Source organism: Seriola dumerili, unplaced genomic scaffold (genome assembly GCF_002260705.1).
Source record: "Seriola dumerili isolate Sdu_G_001 unplaced genomic scaffold, Sdu_1.0 BDQW01000068.1, whole genome shotgun sequence".
Lineage (NCBI taxonomy): Eukaryota > Metazoa > Chordata > Actinopteri > Carangiformes > Carangidae > Seriola > Seriola dumerili.
The window spans coordinates 1,443,806-1,461,089 of record NW_019174323.1 but is presented as its reverse complement, the minus strand read 5'-3'; the positions used below and the strand labels follow the sequence as shown (position 1 = coordinate 1,461,089).

Here is a 17,284-nt window from a genome sequence, read left to right as displayed (position 1 = left end):
TTCCACACCCTGTGACACCTCAGAAAGTCTCACCGGTACCGATACCACGACAGCATCTGTTGGGTAACTGATACTGGTGCATGTACTAATAATGACCAACAGAAGAAGTAATGTGTCAGTCATTAATGTGGGTGTCAAGAGGTCAGGAGGAAGTATTATTTACTAAATTTGGACTTTTCAAGATTTATTCATCATCAAAAACAACAAATCTGACTCAGAATTGTTTGATTTATTTATGGTTTAGCTTCTTTGCTTCTTTGTTCCTGTCTTTTGATTTGAATATGTTACAGTCTTTTATTTGTATGTGAATGTTATGTTTTTTATACATTTAATTTTAGTTGTTGACAATTTCAGTAATAGTCAGACATTCAGACTTATTTTAAGCCTTTATTTATATCTCATTATTTACTATTAATGCTGAAGTCAATGGACGCTTTTTTTTTTTTTTACAAAAATGTTTTTAATTTATTAATAATTCATTTTTAATTAATTACTAGGTGGCAGTCGTTAGTCATTGGTCTAATGAGACGAATGAATGATGAATTAATGAGTTGGAACACGACGAGTTCATGAATTATTCATAAAGTCAGTCAAACATTTGATTATGGTCAGTTACAGTTACAGACTAATATAGAGACGCGTCATAGTTGCGTTCCGGTACTTAAACAAATAGCATACACCACTGATTAGGATCCCGGAAGTCGCTTAGTTTGGATCCTGCTTGGTCGATGTTACGTTAAATTTCCGTCGGAATTTTTTGTTGAGTACACAGAGAAACGGAGTAAGGCAGAATTCGTATTATTATTAAGAACATTCATTTAAAAACTTCAATTTCCATTAAGTCTCATTCATTATATTTGTATCATACTTATTTTATATCCTAATTTTGTATCATAATTATTTTTAATCAAGTTTTCTGTGTAATTTTATTTTATTTTATTTATTTATCATGCTGACTTGTTTTAATTGTAATATCCCATGTAAAACCGTTTATAAGTTTTGTTATGAAATCCACATAAATAAAGTTTATTATACTTTTACATTACACTTTTTACTTTAATCTTTGTGCCCTTAAATTTCATCTAGTTGAGGATAGGAGACTGTCCTCAATAAATATCAGTTGAATTCATGTTCATGTCTTATGTACATAACATATTCTAGCTTAAGCTAACAACATAAAAGACAATGAGGTTGAGCTTGTTGTGATGGTAAATGTTAAAGACGTGTTTAAGTGTACATGATGTGGATTTATATGATTAAAACTGAAATAAAACCATTTTAAAAAAAATATAATTATAACATCATATATTTACATTCTCTCCAGCTATTGTTTGGTGTTAAACTCAGCAGGACCACGAAGCCAGAATTACGTCTGTTACAAGGCCGCAAAAACTACAGCAGAAGCTATATTTGACGTACACACGCTTGAAGTAATCGTTTACGAGCAGCCCCTGAACGCGTCAGGAGCGCTGAGCGGCTGAGCGGTGGATGAGGGAGATTATCCTCCTTCACGGCGACTCAGTGTTAACGCGGATCCAAACAGGCAGGAGGGGGACCGGGATAGAACATGGGAAACACCGACACTAAACTTCACTTCAGGAAGGCGGTGATCCAGCTCACGACCAAAACACAGGTCGGTTTTTATTTAGATGAAAACACAAAGGTAAAGCGGCGCGCGTCGTTTGTGCGTTTGTGGTTTATAATGAGGCTGTGGAGAGAAAGTTGGTACCAGATGGCAGCCTGACCTGAAGCCCTGATGACACAAAGTGGAGAGAAAAACAAGGAAAACACTGCAATCTGTGTAGAATTTAGGATTTTCACACTAAATACACATTTGCTTCGTGGAATATTTATGTTTCTGTCAATATTTTATCACTTTGAGAGGCTTGAAAGCTCCATTTTGGCCTCTGGGTGAACTAGGTTTTTACCATTTCCTGTTTATTTTGGTTTAATGATCCTGACATAAGTTGAACATTAAACACATGGCTTGAATAACGTTGAATTCGATGAGTTTTTTTAACAGGCAGCAGAACTGTGTCCCCCTGGCAGGTGCATTTAAGGTGGAACTGACTAGATGTTATCAGCCTGTGTCACTGCTGCATGCTGGTTATACCTGCAGCGGTTAGTCGATTAATCAGTCAATTGACAGGAAACTAAAAAGAGTAATTTTCAAGCAAGAATTAAACATTTAACGTTTTACTGTGACAATAAATTGAATGACCAGGTTTTTTTCATTGTTGGTCATTATTTGCACCCTCAATGATAATTTTTGGTTTCCTACATATGCTCTTCATGTTTTAAGTTAAGACCATTTATGTGCTGACTTTAATACCTGACTGTTGGATCTCTGAAACAATTAGTTTATTCATCAAATAGAAAATGAATTATTCAAGCAAAAATGCCCAAAAACTGATTCCAGCTTTTCAAAGGTGACAAGTGAATGCAGCAAATGCACGTTAAAAATGAGCCGATTCTTCAGATGTTACTGAACTGTTACTTTTTATTTCATGACGTTAACTTATAGAAAGAGTCTTTCTTTTCCTGACTGAAGAACTTACAGCCTCCTCCTGCAGATCACTACAGGTTCTGAGATGGTGTAGTCTTGGTGTGATGTCCAATAGCTTCAGCGTGTGTTCCTGTGAGGTCTGCTTTGGATCATCGTCCTGTTGTAGAAACAAGCCTGTTCACTGACTGCAGGACATTTGGTGATATCTACTGGACTCTATTCCTCCCTGTATCTGAGAAATGTTTCCTTCCTCCAAAGCAAAACATGATTAACAGTTGGCAAAGTGTCATTCAAAATCCTGCTTCTTCCTCTGGTGATTTCGCCCAAAAAGCTCCATTTATCAGCACTCTGGCTGATCCAGATGTTCCTTTGCAGACTGCAGGGGTTTCCATCCGTTTCCGTGTCGACCCTGTTTGTGCATCAATGCTGCACCACCACGTCTATGTCAGCCGAAACTTAGTTTTATCTGAAAGATTTCTTGGTCTTCCAGATCTTATCTTAACTTCCACTCTTCATCTTAACTGTCATTTCATTTTTTTTCAGTTAGCTTCAGATGCTCGTTTACACACCTAACCCTAACCCACAGAAGAGAATTCATCATCAGCTTCACCCGTCTTAGAAGTCTGAAAGAGTCAATCAATGCTGAACAAGTTAATGAAGTTTTGAGTTAGTTGTTTTCTATTTTCTCAACTTAAAGAAAACTAACAGAGCATTAACATTGAAGAAAGGCTCATGTTTAAGTCTGTTTGCTGATGTATTTATGTCTCTTCACTTCAAAAATCAACAGATGGAATTTTCCTAAACATTTGCAAACAGCTGTAAACACACAGAGTGATGTGTTGGTGTGTGTCTCCCTCCTCTCTCCTGCAGCCTGTTGAAGCCACAGACGATCTGTTCTGGGACCAGTTCTGGGTCGACGCCTCCACCACCGCCCAGGATGTCTTCGCTCTGGTGCCGGCGGCCGAGATCAGAGCCGTCAGAGAGGAGTCTCCGTCCAACCTGGCAACCCTCTGTTACAAGGTGAGCTGCACAGATTACTGCGCAGCATGTCGTGTCAGGAGCTGCAGCTGGGCTTCGGTCCGTCCTGGATACAGTCAGAGTCGGAGGAATGCTGCTGTTTGTTGTTCCCACAGTTTGAGTGTAAAACATGTCAGTTTGTAAAAGGTCAAAGGTCATTCATGTTAAAGTAGAGGGAAGTTTTTAGACACAGCAGATGAGAAAAAGACACAAGATTCGAGATTTGTAATTGAGATTAATTGAGATCACGGTTGTAAGAAGGTCTAGACAGACCCGAATGTTAGGATGGTTGTGATGCTGTACAAGAGCAGTGTGCAGGATATTCTGATTTTCAAGACTGAAGTGACACTTTCCAATGTACCTGCACCTAAGACATTTGGATGTGCGAATATCTTTGAGATTAAGGAAATGCCATTGAAGTCGGGTCCTGAACGTTAATCCTTTTAAGATATCGACTGAAATACATCTGAGCTGCTTTTTAAATCTTTTGGGACAAGTTGGAGTCAAGTCACAAGTCCTCATGAGTCTCTGAATTCTAAAAATGACAATAATACAGCATTTGAACATTTAAGATGACATTTGTGTTTTTTACATAACCGGATCCAAGTCCTTTCAATCCACAGGAATGATCATTCAGATGTTTAAGATGTTTGGCCATGTTTCATTTTACCAGGTAAAAAAATGACAGTGAATATTTTTTCTTGATTAAAACTTTTGGAATTCAAGTCTCCATTAGATTTGCTTAAAATGGAAATTTGTCTTCCTGGCAACACAGTAAAAACATACATTTATAAAACACACAAAAATACATGAGACAAAATGAACATACAAAAACAAACAGCCAGGTGCCTAAGGTCTGCACTCCCCTGAATTCCCCTCAATCTCTTTATAGTATATGCTGCACATTAATGAAAGAAAATTATATAATAACTCTTAAATAACTTGTCAGAAATCTTAATGTTTTTTTCTTTTCCCACCTCCTGGTTTAAACAAATTCATTCTCTTGTTCATTTCCTCATCTCACTTTTTGTTTCCCTGCCGGTGGAAAAAGTAAAGTGGCAACACCACAAAGCACAGAGGTTGAAGGCTGAAGAATGAAAAATCTGTAACTGTCCAAACATTGTGTTTAATATGGTCTTACAGTCTTACAGTCTCATACATGTGCTTTTGTTTGTTTCCTCAGGCGGTGGAGAGGTTGGTCCAGGGATCCGACTCAGGCTGCCCCTCAGAGAGAGAGCGTCAGATCGTCCTGAACTGCACCCGCCTCCTCACCCGCATCCTGCCCTACATCTTTGAGGACGCCGACTGGAGAGGCTTCTTCTGGTCCACCGTGCCCGGAGCCGGCAGAGCGGGGGTACGACTCTGACACCGAATCTGTTACAGGAAGTAGTTGGAGAGAGAGAGAGAGAGAGATGCCAGGTCATCCTTGCACAACACTTGTGCTGTGTAACTTTCTCATCCCATCAGTGCTCACAGCAGAGGATTTTAAATGAAATGATTTCACATTGAAGCTGGAAGCTGGTGAAAGAACCTGCTGCCGTGAGTGGACTGTAATAAGAAAGGAATGCAGTGAGGAAGAGTTTGTCTGAGGGTGTGTGTGTGTGTGTGTGTGTGTGTGTTGTAGTTGTATTCACTTTACTGTAAGACCTGGAAGCTGTGTCTCTTCAGCTTCTTCTTCACTCTTATTAAATACATTACTGTTTTAATTCTTTTCATGACAGGAAGACATGAACTGACATTAATTCACATGAACTCACATTAACTGGCAGAGCTATTTTCAGTTTGATGTGAAAACAAAAACTAATTATGTTTCCATGTTGACAAAGCCTTTGGCAAAAAAACCAACTAGAAAAAAACCCAATAATTTTTAGGACAAGTTCGCCCAAAATCACAAGATGGAAAGTTGTAAAAACTGTCTCTGTCTGTAAAAAGGTCAAGAATAAAAGTCTACACTTATTATTTGTGTAGAGAGACATTCTCAGGAGGTGAAGCAGTGTTTCCACTAATCACAGGGTTGGCAGTGCCGTCCTCATCTCCACTTGTCTAAATGTTGAAGTGTCTCTGGGCAAAGAAACCGAAGTCTCAGTTGTTCCCGATAATTAGACCAGCATCGTGCAGCTGTCGATGTGTGAATGAGAAGCTGTGTTGATGCAGCAAATTTAATATTTTTTTTTTTTGCACTTTTCTGTTGTAATGCTCCATTGCTTTTATCAGCTAAAATTAAAGGTACCATGTGGAGTTCTTTTTGCCACTGGTAGCGCTATGGAGCAAAGTTTTTACGAGTGGGTGCCTGTTTTGTGAGACTCTTGTGCTTTTTGATGAGGAAGCAGAAGTATTGGCACAACATTTATTTGTTTACTACCCCAAACACAACTGCACAGGGTTTCTTTAAACCAGCTATAATCTATATTTTTATCGTAGATGAATGTACAGAGAATTATCACCTGAATCTGCAGCTTTTTGGCCCTTTTAGTGAGTTACAGCTCATTGTTTATCTGTCTGGACACAACTTGACTGTTTTTGTTCGCTCTCACTTCTCTTGTAGTGTCGTTTTCAGTTGCAGCAGGCAGATCATTTTCACATCTGTAAAAAGTCACTGTCCACTAGCATTTAGCAGCTACAGAGCCAGATATTTCCCTCAAGAGCTGGTGGAGACCAAACACAGAGCTAAAAGAGAGGGATGGGCACATATGCCACCCCAAATAAATGCTAATGTTGCTCCATGTTGGCTAGATGAGGAAATGAGCAACTGTTAAACTGCTAAAATGATTGCCATATGAAATCAAAAGCTGATGATATGATATTTAATACAACCGGCAAAGATTAAGCAGAAGACTAAACTGATTCACAGCAGCAGTTGTTGCACTAAACCCCTGCAGCTTGAGACAAGTACCAACCCGCAGTGCCTTGTGTCGTGTTGGAAGCAGCCGACAGAGGAATCCTATCCCTGTGCAGACAGTCTGTGGAGTTGAATCTGTCAGCAGCCTTTCAGCTCTGCTCACATCTGAGGATCTTAAGCCTCTTTGAGCTTCACGGTTCTAATAAACCTGCACCATTTAGAAGTGATGCTGTCTGACTTTCAGACCAGGGTCTGGAGGATCTGTAACGTGAGACTGTTGCTGCTGCTGTTGATGCTGTCGAGGTCACTGTCCAAAGCCGACGACCCCCCACCCCCCACCCCCACCCCTCCTGACGGCTGCTGGTTCTCTGGTTACCTGGTTGTCAGGGGACCACGGTCCAAACACTACCCATATTGTATCTCCCCCTTCCTTCTGGCCAGCGGTTGAATTAAGGAGGGATCGAATGTCCCTTAATTAAAGTGTGGGACTGAGGTAAAAGGCAGAGCTGCAGCAGTGGGAACAGGCTAATGGGTTTGTTTGTAATCGTATGAGTTTGTAGGGAGTGTTATTGACTCGATTTGAAGAGAAGAAACGGTGTTTTTAAAACCACTCTTTATGGCTAAAGGAAACTGGGTGTGGGCACAATAACATAAACTGTATATAATCTGTAATATTGACAATTGACAGTCATGTGACCTCTCCGAACTTGTCTCTTTGCCCTCCAGCGTCTGGATGAAGATGGCGGTGATGATGAAGCTCGGCCGCTGGCTGAATCCCTGCTGCTGGCCGTCGCCGACCTGCTCTTCTGTCCAGATTTCACCGTCCAGAGCCACAAGAAGAGCAGCGCGGTGAGTCCACTCACCCTCCACGTTACACTATGATCAGTGTGTGGCAGACATTCAGGTGTTGTCTGCAGCGGCCTCATTGTGCAGCTGCAGACAAACTCCAGCCAATATTCAGGAGCTAATTAAGGAGACTCACCAAAGTATCTGCCTTGGGCTTATTTATTAACTGTGTGACATGCTTACATGCTTACTTTCAAAAACAGACATGTAAAAACTAATACTTTGGCCACACATTTGTGTTTCTTCTGGCTCAATATACGCCTGGTTTCTCGGCCCAAACCCGGCCCGATGCTCAGATGCTTCTTCCACAGCCAACACTGGAGGATAGCAGCTAGAATCAGCCCAGATGTGGAAGTATATGGGCCAGCTTGCTGGCATGTCATTGTCACAGTTTGGACAGGTTTGGTACCATTGTATTGGTACAGAGACTAAAACCAAACAAAGGTGGAATGAAACCAGAACTTCCAGGTTCTGATCCAGAAACAGGAAACCTCATTTATAATCCCATTGACATTATGTTTAGATAAGATAGGAGCTTTTTTAAAATGATCTAATATGGTTGTTTATTCAGTATTTACGTTTTTAGGATCGCTTAATGAACACCATTCCCCATAAGTCCTAGACCTTTTCAGGCTAATGCTGCACTCATGTCATTTAAACTGCATTACAAGCAGCAGAGTGGGAGAAAGCGTTCACAACAGCCGCTGACTTAATTCAGAATCACAGACATCTGGAATTCACTGTGCATCTGGGTAAACTGTTTGCCAAGAAGTAGCTCCAACATGTGACGCCTGAAAAGCCACAACATTATATTTCTGTTAATGTGCAGGTTGGACAAAGAGTCTACAGCCAAGCTAGCAGCACTGTGAGGCTGCGCTAGAGCTAGATACTAACATGTTCACAATGGCGGTGCTAACATGCTAATACTAAGCAGTTTTACTGAGTTTTTTTTTTTTTTTTTAACTGTGGACAGACTAGCCAGGCTAAGTGTTTCCACCTGCCTCTGCTCTGTATGCTAAGCTAGGCTAATTACATCCTGAAAAGCAATTGTTGCACTCTTTCTTTAAGAGTCCTTCAACAGTAAAAGGAAAACAATGTTAGCTGTTTACTTTCCTTTAGCCCTCAAGCTACAACAGTCAACACTTCACTGCTCATATAAAAGAGTTAAGTCAGTTATTTTTGCCCTGAGGCAGAGCAGTGAGCACTGTTATTTCCTTCACACTAACCTTCTCAGGCAGCAGCTCGGGTTAATGAGTGACTCTACATGACACAGAGAGAGGGAGGAGAGGCCATGTTTGTTAACTGGGCTGAGAAGAACAAAGTTGACGCGTCTTAGTGACGTTGAGCAAACAAAGGAGCAGGAAATGGCTGTGCTGCGACCTCTGCATGGTCAGACCACTCCTCACACCTCACACCCTCACAGAGGAAATGTTAAACTCAGCAGTGTGGGTGAAATCGTGCAGCAGAGGGTGGAAAATGACCATGAGCCGTTCCCGCCTGCCTCTGTGACCTGTGAAGCACACACAGAAACACATTAGTGGAAGCATGAAGTGGATTCTCTTGTGAGAATACTCTGGGTTTGAGCTTTCAACTTATTTTTTAGAATTATTCATAAAACAATTTGAGACTCTTTTGCTGATCTGTGACATTGCTGACGAGCCAAAAATCACCAAATTGTTGCCTCCAGGGTTTGTTTGAACACCAGTGAACGTGTGTGTGTGTGTGTGTGTGTGTGTGTGTGTGTGTGTGTGTGTGTGTGGGGCACAATGCCCTTTGCTGTCAGTTTGCGTGTGAAGAACAATGGTGGCACCTTGTCAGATCTATTCATGAAGCTGTAGTTATCTGTGCCGAGGTGTCACACACTGATATTGTCAGCCGAGTCCTCCACTTAGGGAGTAGGTGTGAACACTGGCCCACTGCTCCGCTCAGACCTTTAGCTTTAGCTATGAAACGTATAAAAATACTCCTTTTTAAAAATAAAAGTCCTGCATTCAATTAAAAGTATAACGGTATTAGAAGCTAAATTTACTTAAAGTATCAAAAGTAAAAGTACTCGTGCTGCAGAAAGTTCTGTCAGTGTTAAATTATTATGTTACTGGTACATTATTATTGATGTATTAATATATAAGTGCTACTAAGTGGTGACTCAGTTATCATAATTACACATAAGTCTAAATCATGTTACTTTCTATTACTCCTGTTGTCTCTGCTGCAGGACACAGCGGAGGCCGTTCGCTCCATAGACAGCTGTGAGTACATCTGGGAGGCCGGGGTGGGCTTCGCTCAGTCACCTCCTCTGAACTACATCCATGACGTCAACAGGTGAGGCTGCAGCGTCAGTAGCAGTGGATAACTATCTGATAACTGGATGTCTTATGACTAGTTACCCATTCAGTGACGTTTGGTGGAAAGTTTGGGTTTCAGCTTATGATGAAATGATATTTGGGTGCAGGTTCAGGTTTAATACCGTATTTAGATCATTTCCCTATTTCCTGATCTAAAGATTTTCCTGTGTTTTCAAATTTTTGCTAATGTATGTACTTTTTTCTCCTAATTTCATTCATAACATTATTGGAAGAGGCTGAAAAAAGTTAGTGCATACTTTTCTCCTATAACTGGAGGCCAAACATATGTACTGTAGGTGTGTCCTGTTTGATATAAATGAAGGGGACGTGAGTACATACCAACTCTGATAGTCTGGCAAAGTATGACTTCCTTGAAAAAGATCTATTGGCACTTTGGATAAAAGCTTCTGTCAAATGAATGTAATATAATGATGTAATGTTTTTGACTATTAGTGGCGCTTTGGAGCAGTGCATTGATAAGCATGTCTAAGTTTTGTTTGCATCTTGTTCTCTACTAGCTTGGGCATGATCACGCAGATATACATACTACATGTATGTACATGAGCATGATTCCTGCCAACTGCAGAGGCCAGTGCTGCAAATATGTCATGCGCATAGGCTATAAAACACATGGGGATTCCTATGTGGAGTTTTATGATTGCATGCAGCTCCACGGATCAACAGTTTATGGTGGTAATGCTCTAAGAAACAATTAGTAATAGCAATGGCAATTCCCCAGCAAAAGTCAGAGAAGAACGCTGCTAGCAGATACAAACATGGATGTGAACAATGCATGTTTCAGTATATTTAAAAACTCAGCTCTGTTAATGTTTTATGTGGAAGGAAATGCATTTAAAAACTTTGTTAGGCCTGACGGATACACTTTATATGTGTATTTTGTTGTGGCTCTAGATCCAGACGAAAGTGACAGATTTCCCAAAAAGATGAATCATTAAACCAATGAATTTAGATGGTTGTATATCCTTGATGGGGGTGTGAACTCTGAGGGATTTCTGCTAACGTTTCGAGTTACATCCGTTCTTCCTGTGTTCCTGTTTGTTCAGGACAGAGCTGCTGAAGTTACTCCTCACCTGTTTCTCTGAAGCCATGTATCTTCCTCCCTCATCTGAAAGTAAAAACCTCAATCCCTGGGTGGCTTTCTTCTGCTCCACAGACAACAGGTAACACACACACACAAACACACACACACACACATGCATCACCCTCTGATATGCATTAATACTACGCCTCCTAAGAACCCTTCACTTCCGAGCACTTCTGCTAGCCCAGCATGCATGACCTCTCGGTGCACCTGTTTAGCGCTGACTGACCTCCACTTGTCTTTCACTGCGTCACCCAGACACGCTCTTCCTCTGTTCACCTCCCTGCTCAACGTGGTGTGTGCCTACGACCCCGTGGGCTACGGCATCCCGTACAACCACCTGCTGTTCTCCGACTACCGGGAGCAGCTGGTGGAGCAGGCGGTCCAGATCCTTATCGTCACCCTGGAGCACGAAGCTGGGTCAGCCACCAGAGCCGCCCTCCAGGCCCTGGACACCACCACATCCCCCGCAGCTGAGGAGGAGCAGGAGGTATGAGGGGGATGAATGAATCCATGAATTGATATATAAATTATAGTAAAAACGCTGATACTGATTCAGACTTTAAAATCACCTCTTATTTTTTTCAGCCTATTGGACCTGATAACCTCTTTGTGAATTATCTCTCCAGGATCCACAGAGAAGAGGTACCATGAAACACAGCTAGCCATTTAGCACTGGATAGACTCATACTGGATGTTACAGTGTTGATTCTCTTTTTTTAATCAGGACTTAAGCTTCATCCTGAAAGGCCTGGCTCGACTGCTGAACAATCCTCTGGTCCAGACCTACCTGCCTCGATCCAACAAGAAGATCCAGTTCCACCAGGAGCTGCTGATCCTCTTCTGGAAATTCTGTGACTTCAACAAGGTGTGGAGCTTGTGTGGAGCGGCCATGAAGCCCCCCCCCCCCCCAAACATCACATATACCATGTTCAGAATCTGAAAACATTGGTATTATCATTGCAAACAGAAGAACATTAATGAAGCTGACTGTGTGTGTTTTAGAAATTCCTCTTCTTTGTACTGAAAAGCAGCGATGTGTTGGACATGCTGGTTCCCATCCTCTTCTACCTGAACGATGCCAGAGCCGATCAGTGTGAGTCATACTTTACAATGAAATATTGTCTGAGCAGGTATTAAGCTGGCTGTAAACTGTCATAAATCATCTGTGTATCTGCAGCTCGTGTGGGCCTCATACACATCGGCGTGTTCATCCTCCTGCTGTTAAGTGGAGAGAGAAACTTCGGCGTTCGTCTGAACAAGCCGTACACTCTCCGTGTTCCCATGGACATCCCTGTTTTCACAGGAACCCACGCCGACCTCCTCATTGTGGTAAGAGGTTAGGTGCTGAAACAAAAGAGCGCTCTTTGGTAATGATGTTTAACTATAATGTCATGTTTTTGATAGATTTGAAACAACTCAATAAACTTACAGTCTGATAAAGACACATTTACAGGATGTTGCAGTTATATTTAATCGTACTTTCCCAGATAGCAAAATGAAACTTCTGCCCCAACATATGCCTGGATACTCAGCCCAAGTCTGGCCCATATACTTCCACATTGTTGTTTATTGTAGGTCAAACAAACTAATGAATCCATAGCTCTCAGCTGTGCAACTAACTGCTAATGTAGCATGCTAACGTGAGCCATAGTGTGGCAGCATGCTAACATCAAACTTGACATGGTAAACATTAGCATGTTAACATGCTAACTAAATGACTGGTAATATGCTGGTAATCAGTGTGTTAGCATGCTAACAAAACTAAACATTAGCATTTTAATCATCTGTGACTGAGTATGTTACAATTAATTAGCACAACAACAAGCTAAATGTTTAATGTCTACAGTAAATGTGTCTTTTCTATTTTAAAAGCTTTTGTTTGCATGTTTGTTTGTTTGGGGTGGTGTTCATCCAGACTGATGCTTTAAGAATAGAGGTTGTTCTGTTTTGAGACATATCTGTGATTTTGAGTTGCATTTAATATCATTTACTGGACTTGAATTGACTCAAAGCAGAGTTTGTTTTAAGCACAGCTGAGTCTGATTATGTCGTCCTGAGCCTGATAAGCTGAGTTTGAAATGTCCTAATAATATCACCATATAGCGAATTACCCAGTTTAATTCAGGCAACATCATGGTCTTTCTTCTTAGCCCCATTTACATTTTATACTCAAGTAAGGAGCTGAGAATATCAATTATTAATTGTTTTCTTGTTTGTTTTCTTTTTTGCTGGGTGACAGCAAAGAGTTAGAGAACATTTTACAGTCTTTCTCATATTTCTTACCATCATTATAATTATTGCTTTTACTTTTTCATGTCTAGATTTTCCACAAAATCATCACCAGTGGACACCAGCGTCTCCAGCCTCTCTTTGACTGCCTGCTCACCGTAATAGTTAACAGTGAGTATCACAGATAAAACATCCCCCCCTGGTGGCAGAATAGGTGAACTAAGTTTTTAAAAGCCTCCCTGCTGATCTTTACAGTTTCACCTTATCTGAAGAGTCTGTCCATGGTGGCCGCCAACAAGCTGCTCCACCTCCTGGAGGCCTTCTCCACGCCCTGGTTCCTTTTCTCATCCCCCCACAACCACCACCTGGTCTTCTTTCTGCTGGAGGTCTTCAACAACATCATACAGTATCAGTTTGATGGTGAGGATGTAGATGTGAACTCAACAGTATAACACTTTGCAGCTCATTATGGCGCCCCCTAACTAACTGAAAATCTAAAATCTCCCTCACAGGCAACTGCAACCTGGTGTACGCCATCATCCGTAAGCGAAACATTTTCCACCAGCTGGCCAATCTGCTGTCTGACACAGTGTCTATCCAGAGGGCCCTGCAGAGGAAGAAGAAGGCCGGGATTTCAAGGACTAACTCGACAGAGAACGAGTCCATGGAGGGCTCCAGACCAGCTGTACCTGCTGAGCCTGGCACCCTCAAAGCCAGCTTAGAGGCCACTCCAGGTATGAAGTTTGATTGTATAAGAACTTCCAAGGTCATTTTATCATAAAAAATAAAATCAGTCATAAAAACCCAGACTAGATACTAGAAAATAGATGTAATGTGTTAATTACTGAGCTTTAAAGATGCTGGTACGCAGATTTTGTTACCTTTGGACATAGCCAGGCTAGCTGTTTCCAGTCTTTATACTAAGCTAAGCTAGCCAGCTTCTTATATTTACTGGACAGACATAGGAATGGTATCAGTCTGTCATATTCTCAGAAAAAATATGGAAAAGGATATTTCCCAAAATGACTAATTATTCTTTTAATGTTCCATTTTTGTTTTGATAAGCTTTTTGAATAGTCTAGTCATCCCTTTTACCTGCTATTAAAACATATTCTCTTGTGTCCTTTAGGGATAGATAAGATAACAGAGAAGTCCCAGGTGAGTGAGGATGGAACCATGGTCACTGTCCCGAACTCAGACTCTCCACAGGCGAGACAACAGACAACAGACGACAGTGCTGCAGCTGGAGCCAGCGACACAGAGTCCAACTCCGAGAGAGACCACGAGGTACAGTGGAGAACACGTCAGTGATGCTCTTACTCTGTTTATGGTCTTACTCTGTTTATGGTGTTTTCTTTTTAACCCCTGTTGTCAGGTTGGCCACACAGAGTCAGAAGCAGCGAGGAGTCGGTTGTCAAGTGTGTCGTCAACAGTGACCTGGAGCGCTAATCCAGACTGGGTTAGTACGAGTCTTTTCCTCTGTATCTGTTGATGTTACCATCTATATAGAAATATATATATCATGCTACCTGTGTGTTCTCAGGTGTTGTCATGGAAGGCAAAGCTTCCTCTACAGACCATCATGCGGCTGCTACAAGTCCTGGTCCCTCAGGTGGAGAAGATTTGCATCGACAAGTAAGAAATACTCAGCGTTAATAGTCAAAAGCAAACGTTTTATTACTGTATAATTTAAATTAAATGTATGAAGCCATTGGTGCTAAGTGCATTGTTTTTCTCAACAAATAAGTGTCATCAAGACGTAATTGTGTTGTCTTTGTTGACAAAAGTGGCACCGCCCATTGTGCTAGATTTTCCAAGAAGAAAACTCAATCCAGCACTGGGTGCTTGGCTTCTATCAAAACATCAGCTGTAAATCTGTGGTGTGTTTTTATCTAGAGCTGCAATTAGCGATTATTTTCATTATCAATTCATTTTCTTAAGTAGTTGTTTTCTATAGAAAATGCCATAAAATAGTGAAAAATGTTTGTTTTAATTTCCCACAGACAAAGCTGAATTCCTTGAATGTCTTGTGTTGTCCGTTTCAAATTATATGACAAAGAAAAACAAAAAAATTTACACATTTTAATGCTGGAACCAGGAAGTCTTTAACATTTTTATTTTTAAAATATGAGATTACTTAACTTTTAAAGTAGTTGTCAATTAACTGTTGATCAGCTAATTGTTGCAGCTCTAGTTGTATCACATTAATTTCACATGAACAAGCTCCTGATTGTTACTTCAAAGTAGCACTAATCAGTTTTCTCAGCCACTTGGGGGTAGAACTCAACAATAAGCTAAACATCACACACACAACCTTATAAAGACGGTATTAACTGTTTACACATCAAGCAGACATGGAGTAATATGATCATTCAAAACAATAGTCAGACCAGTATTGACTGAAATATCTGGCTCTAAATGCTCCACTGAGTTCACCAGCTAGTTGCTAACTTTCTCTGTTGACTGTTTGGAGCTGGCAGGAGGCCCAAAGTGCAATTATCACACTGAAAACAGCTCCCTGCTCTGTGCAGCTCAGACAAACTGCAAAATATGTGAAAGTTCACAGTTTGTGACTATGAGTGACTCATTTCACATCACACACAGTGATTTGATCCATAGTTAATATGAACATGATCTGAGCTGTTGTCGTCCTCAGGGGTTTGACGGACGAGTCAGAAATCCTCAAGTTCCTTCAGCATGGGACGCTCGTCGGCCTCCTCCCCATCCCTCACCCTATACTCATCAGAAAGTACCAGGCCAACGCCGGCACGGCCATGTGGTTCCGCACATACATGTGGGGGGTCATCTATTTACGGTAAGAAACCTGAACAGGAGCCTGTGTGTGACCTGTTTGTTTCACCTTCTCCGTTTTTGATATCAAGGTGAAAATATGAAATGACTAAACAAAAAGTCCCCTGGTAGATTTATTTCAGACTGCTCTGACAAGTCTGAACAAGAATCAGCTTTTGGCCGTCACGGTTTTGAGTTTTCACAATGTCTTGTTTTTCCTCTCTTTTGCCTCTTGTTGCCGTAGTAATGTGGATCCTCCAATCTGGTACGACACAGACATAAGGCTGTTTGAGATCCAGAGGATTTAGAGGAGCTGCTGAAGGTGTCCGGTCGACTCCGGGATCCTGAAGTCAACAATACGAACGTCTGCCAGTTTACCTTCCACACACCTCAGCTCTGATCAGAGGAGCATTTATTTAAAGACAACAAGCAGACACAATCTTCATTTTTGTCATTTCTTCAGACAAAGTTTAGGAGAATGTGTCAGTAAATTGGTTACTGCATGTTCTGCGGAGCCTGTATCATGAGCAGATGCAGTTAAATTGATGCCAAATGTAATCATGAGACGTGATTTATTGAATATTTAATTATTCACTTTGCCAAAAAGATAGTTTGTGGAGGTTTTGCACGTAGGTTTGTGTTGTGTTTTTGACATGTTCAGAACACACAGAACACTTTCCGTTCATCTTTTTAAACTCTTTGCCACATGTGAACTACTGGAAACTGTAGACTGAAGGACGCTGAAGCCTTTCACATTGTGCTGAAAGAAACTACACATGGTCTTAATTGAGACTGAAACTCAGTGAGGTGGAGGACCACTGACTTTTCTCTCACGTCCTGACAGACAAAATGTTTTCTGTTGCTGAAACAACAAGAAACCCACTTACAGATGTGAATATGATATTGAATCCTGTCAAAATAAAAAACTGATCAGTTTGAGCTCAGATGAAGTTATTTAGACTCGTGATATCATTGGGTGTCTCACTTTTGAGAAGACGTCCCAACAGATTTTGGAACCTGGCTGCAGGGATTTGCTTCCATTCAGCAGTGGTCAACGGTAACAGTCTCCATTTTCCCAAGTTATGGGCTTGTGCACTATTTAGAGGTACTTGTAATCTACATGTCTACTTTATACTTTCACTTCACTACATCTTGGGGAAATATTGTACATTTTGCTGCACCACATTCATCTGACAGCTGTAGTTACAAGATACAGATAAAATACAAATAAAATACAGTGTTTTCTGGCTTTTTAGCAGTGCCAGGTTCAGAACCCTTGTCATATTTCAAATGTGATTTCCCCTCTAAACATTTCAGATGGTTTCATTTAAATACATTTTTGAGGCCCACAGCGATAAAATTGCTCAATATTTCGCAATAAATAGAGAATATTCTATCTATCTATCTATCTATCTATCTATCTATCTATCTATCTATCTATCTATCTATCTATCTATCTCCTAAAAGGTTAATATAATATTGTGTATCTTCTCTCCTCTCTTATTAATCATCTCAGGACCCCTCAGATTTATGTGCTGGCCCTTTGGAGGGGCCTGACCCCTGGGTTGAGAACTACAAGACTAAACTACCTAACTTGTAACTTGTGT

General features: G+C 41.0%; 1 protein-coding gene across 1 annotated transcript; it reads left to right on the top strand.

Annotated features, from left to right (window-relative positions):
* The first annotated feature begins 1,534 nt into the window (after window positions 1-1,534).
* LOC111220367 (protein HID1-like) lies at window positions 1,535-17,130 on the top strand. Its single transcript, XM_022743435.1, has 19 exons — window positions 1,535-1,633; window positions 3,377-3,526; window positions 4,707-4,877; window positions 7,089-7,211; window positions 9,424-9,530; window positions 10,618-10,734; window positions 10,914-11,145; window positions 11,244-11,300; window positions 11,383-11,523; window positions 11,661-11,751; window positions 11,836-11,987; window positions 12,980-13,058; window positions 13,143-13,307; window positions 13,400-13,621; window positions 14,017-14,174; window positions 14,263-14,346; window positions 14,431-14,522; window positions 15,544-15,702; window positions 15,922-17,130. The coding sequence occupies exons 1-19, from the start codon at window positions 1,568-1,570 to the stop codon at window positions 15,983-15,985; spliced, it is 2,430 nt and encodes an 809-aa protein (XP_022599156.1). The 5' UTR covers window positions 1,535-1,567; the 3' UTR covers window positions 15,986-17,130.
* Window positions 17,131-17,284: the final 154 nt, after the last annotated feature.

Excerpts from the sequence above, each read along its gene's own strand:
- LOC111220367 (XM_022743435.1), top strand. The coding sequence starts at position 1,568 with ATGGGAAACACCGACACTAAACTTCACTTCAGGAAGGCGGTGATCCAG. Across the intron at positions 11,752-11,835 it reads CGATGCCAGAGCCGATCAGT|CTCGTGTGGGCCTCATACAC; the intron begins GTGAGTCATACT and ends GTGTATCTGCAG. Across the intron at positions 13,622-14,016 it reads CAGCTTAGAGGCCACTCCAG|GGATAGATAAGATAACAGAG; the intron begins GTATGAAGTTTG and ends TGTGTCCTTTAG.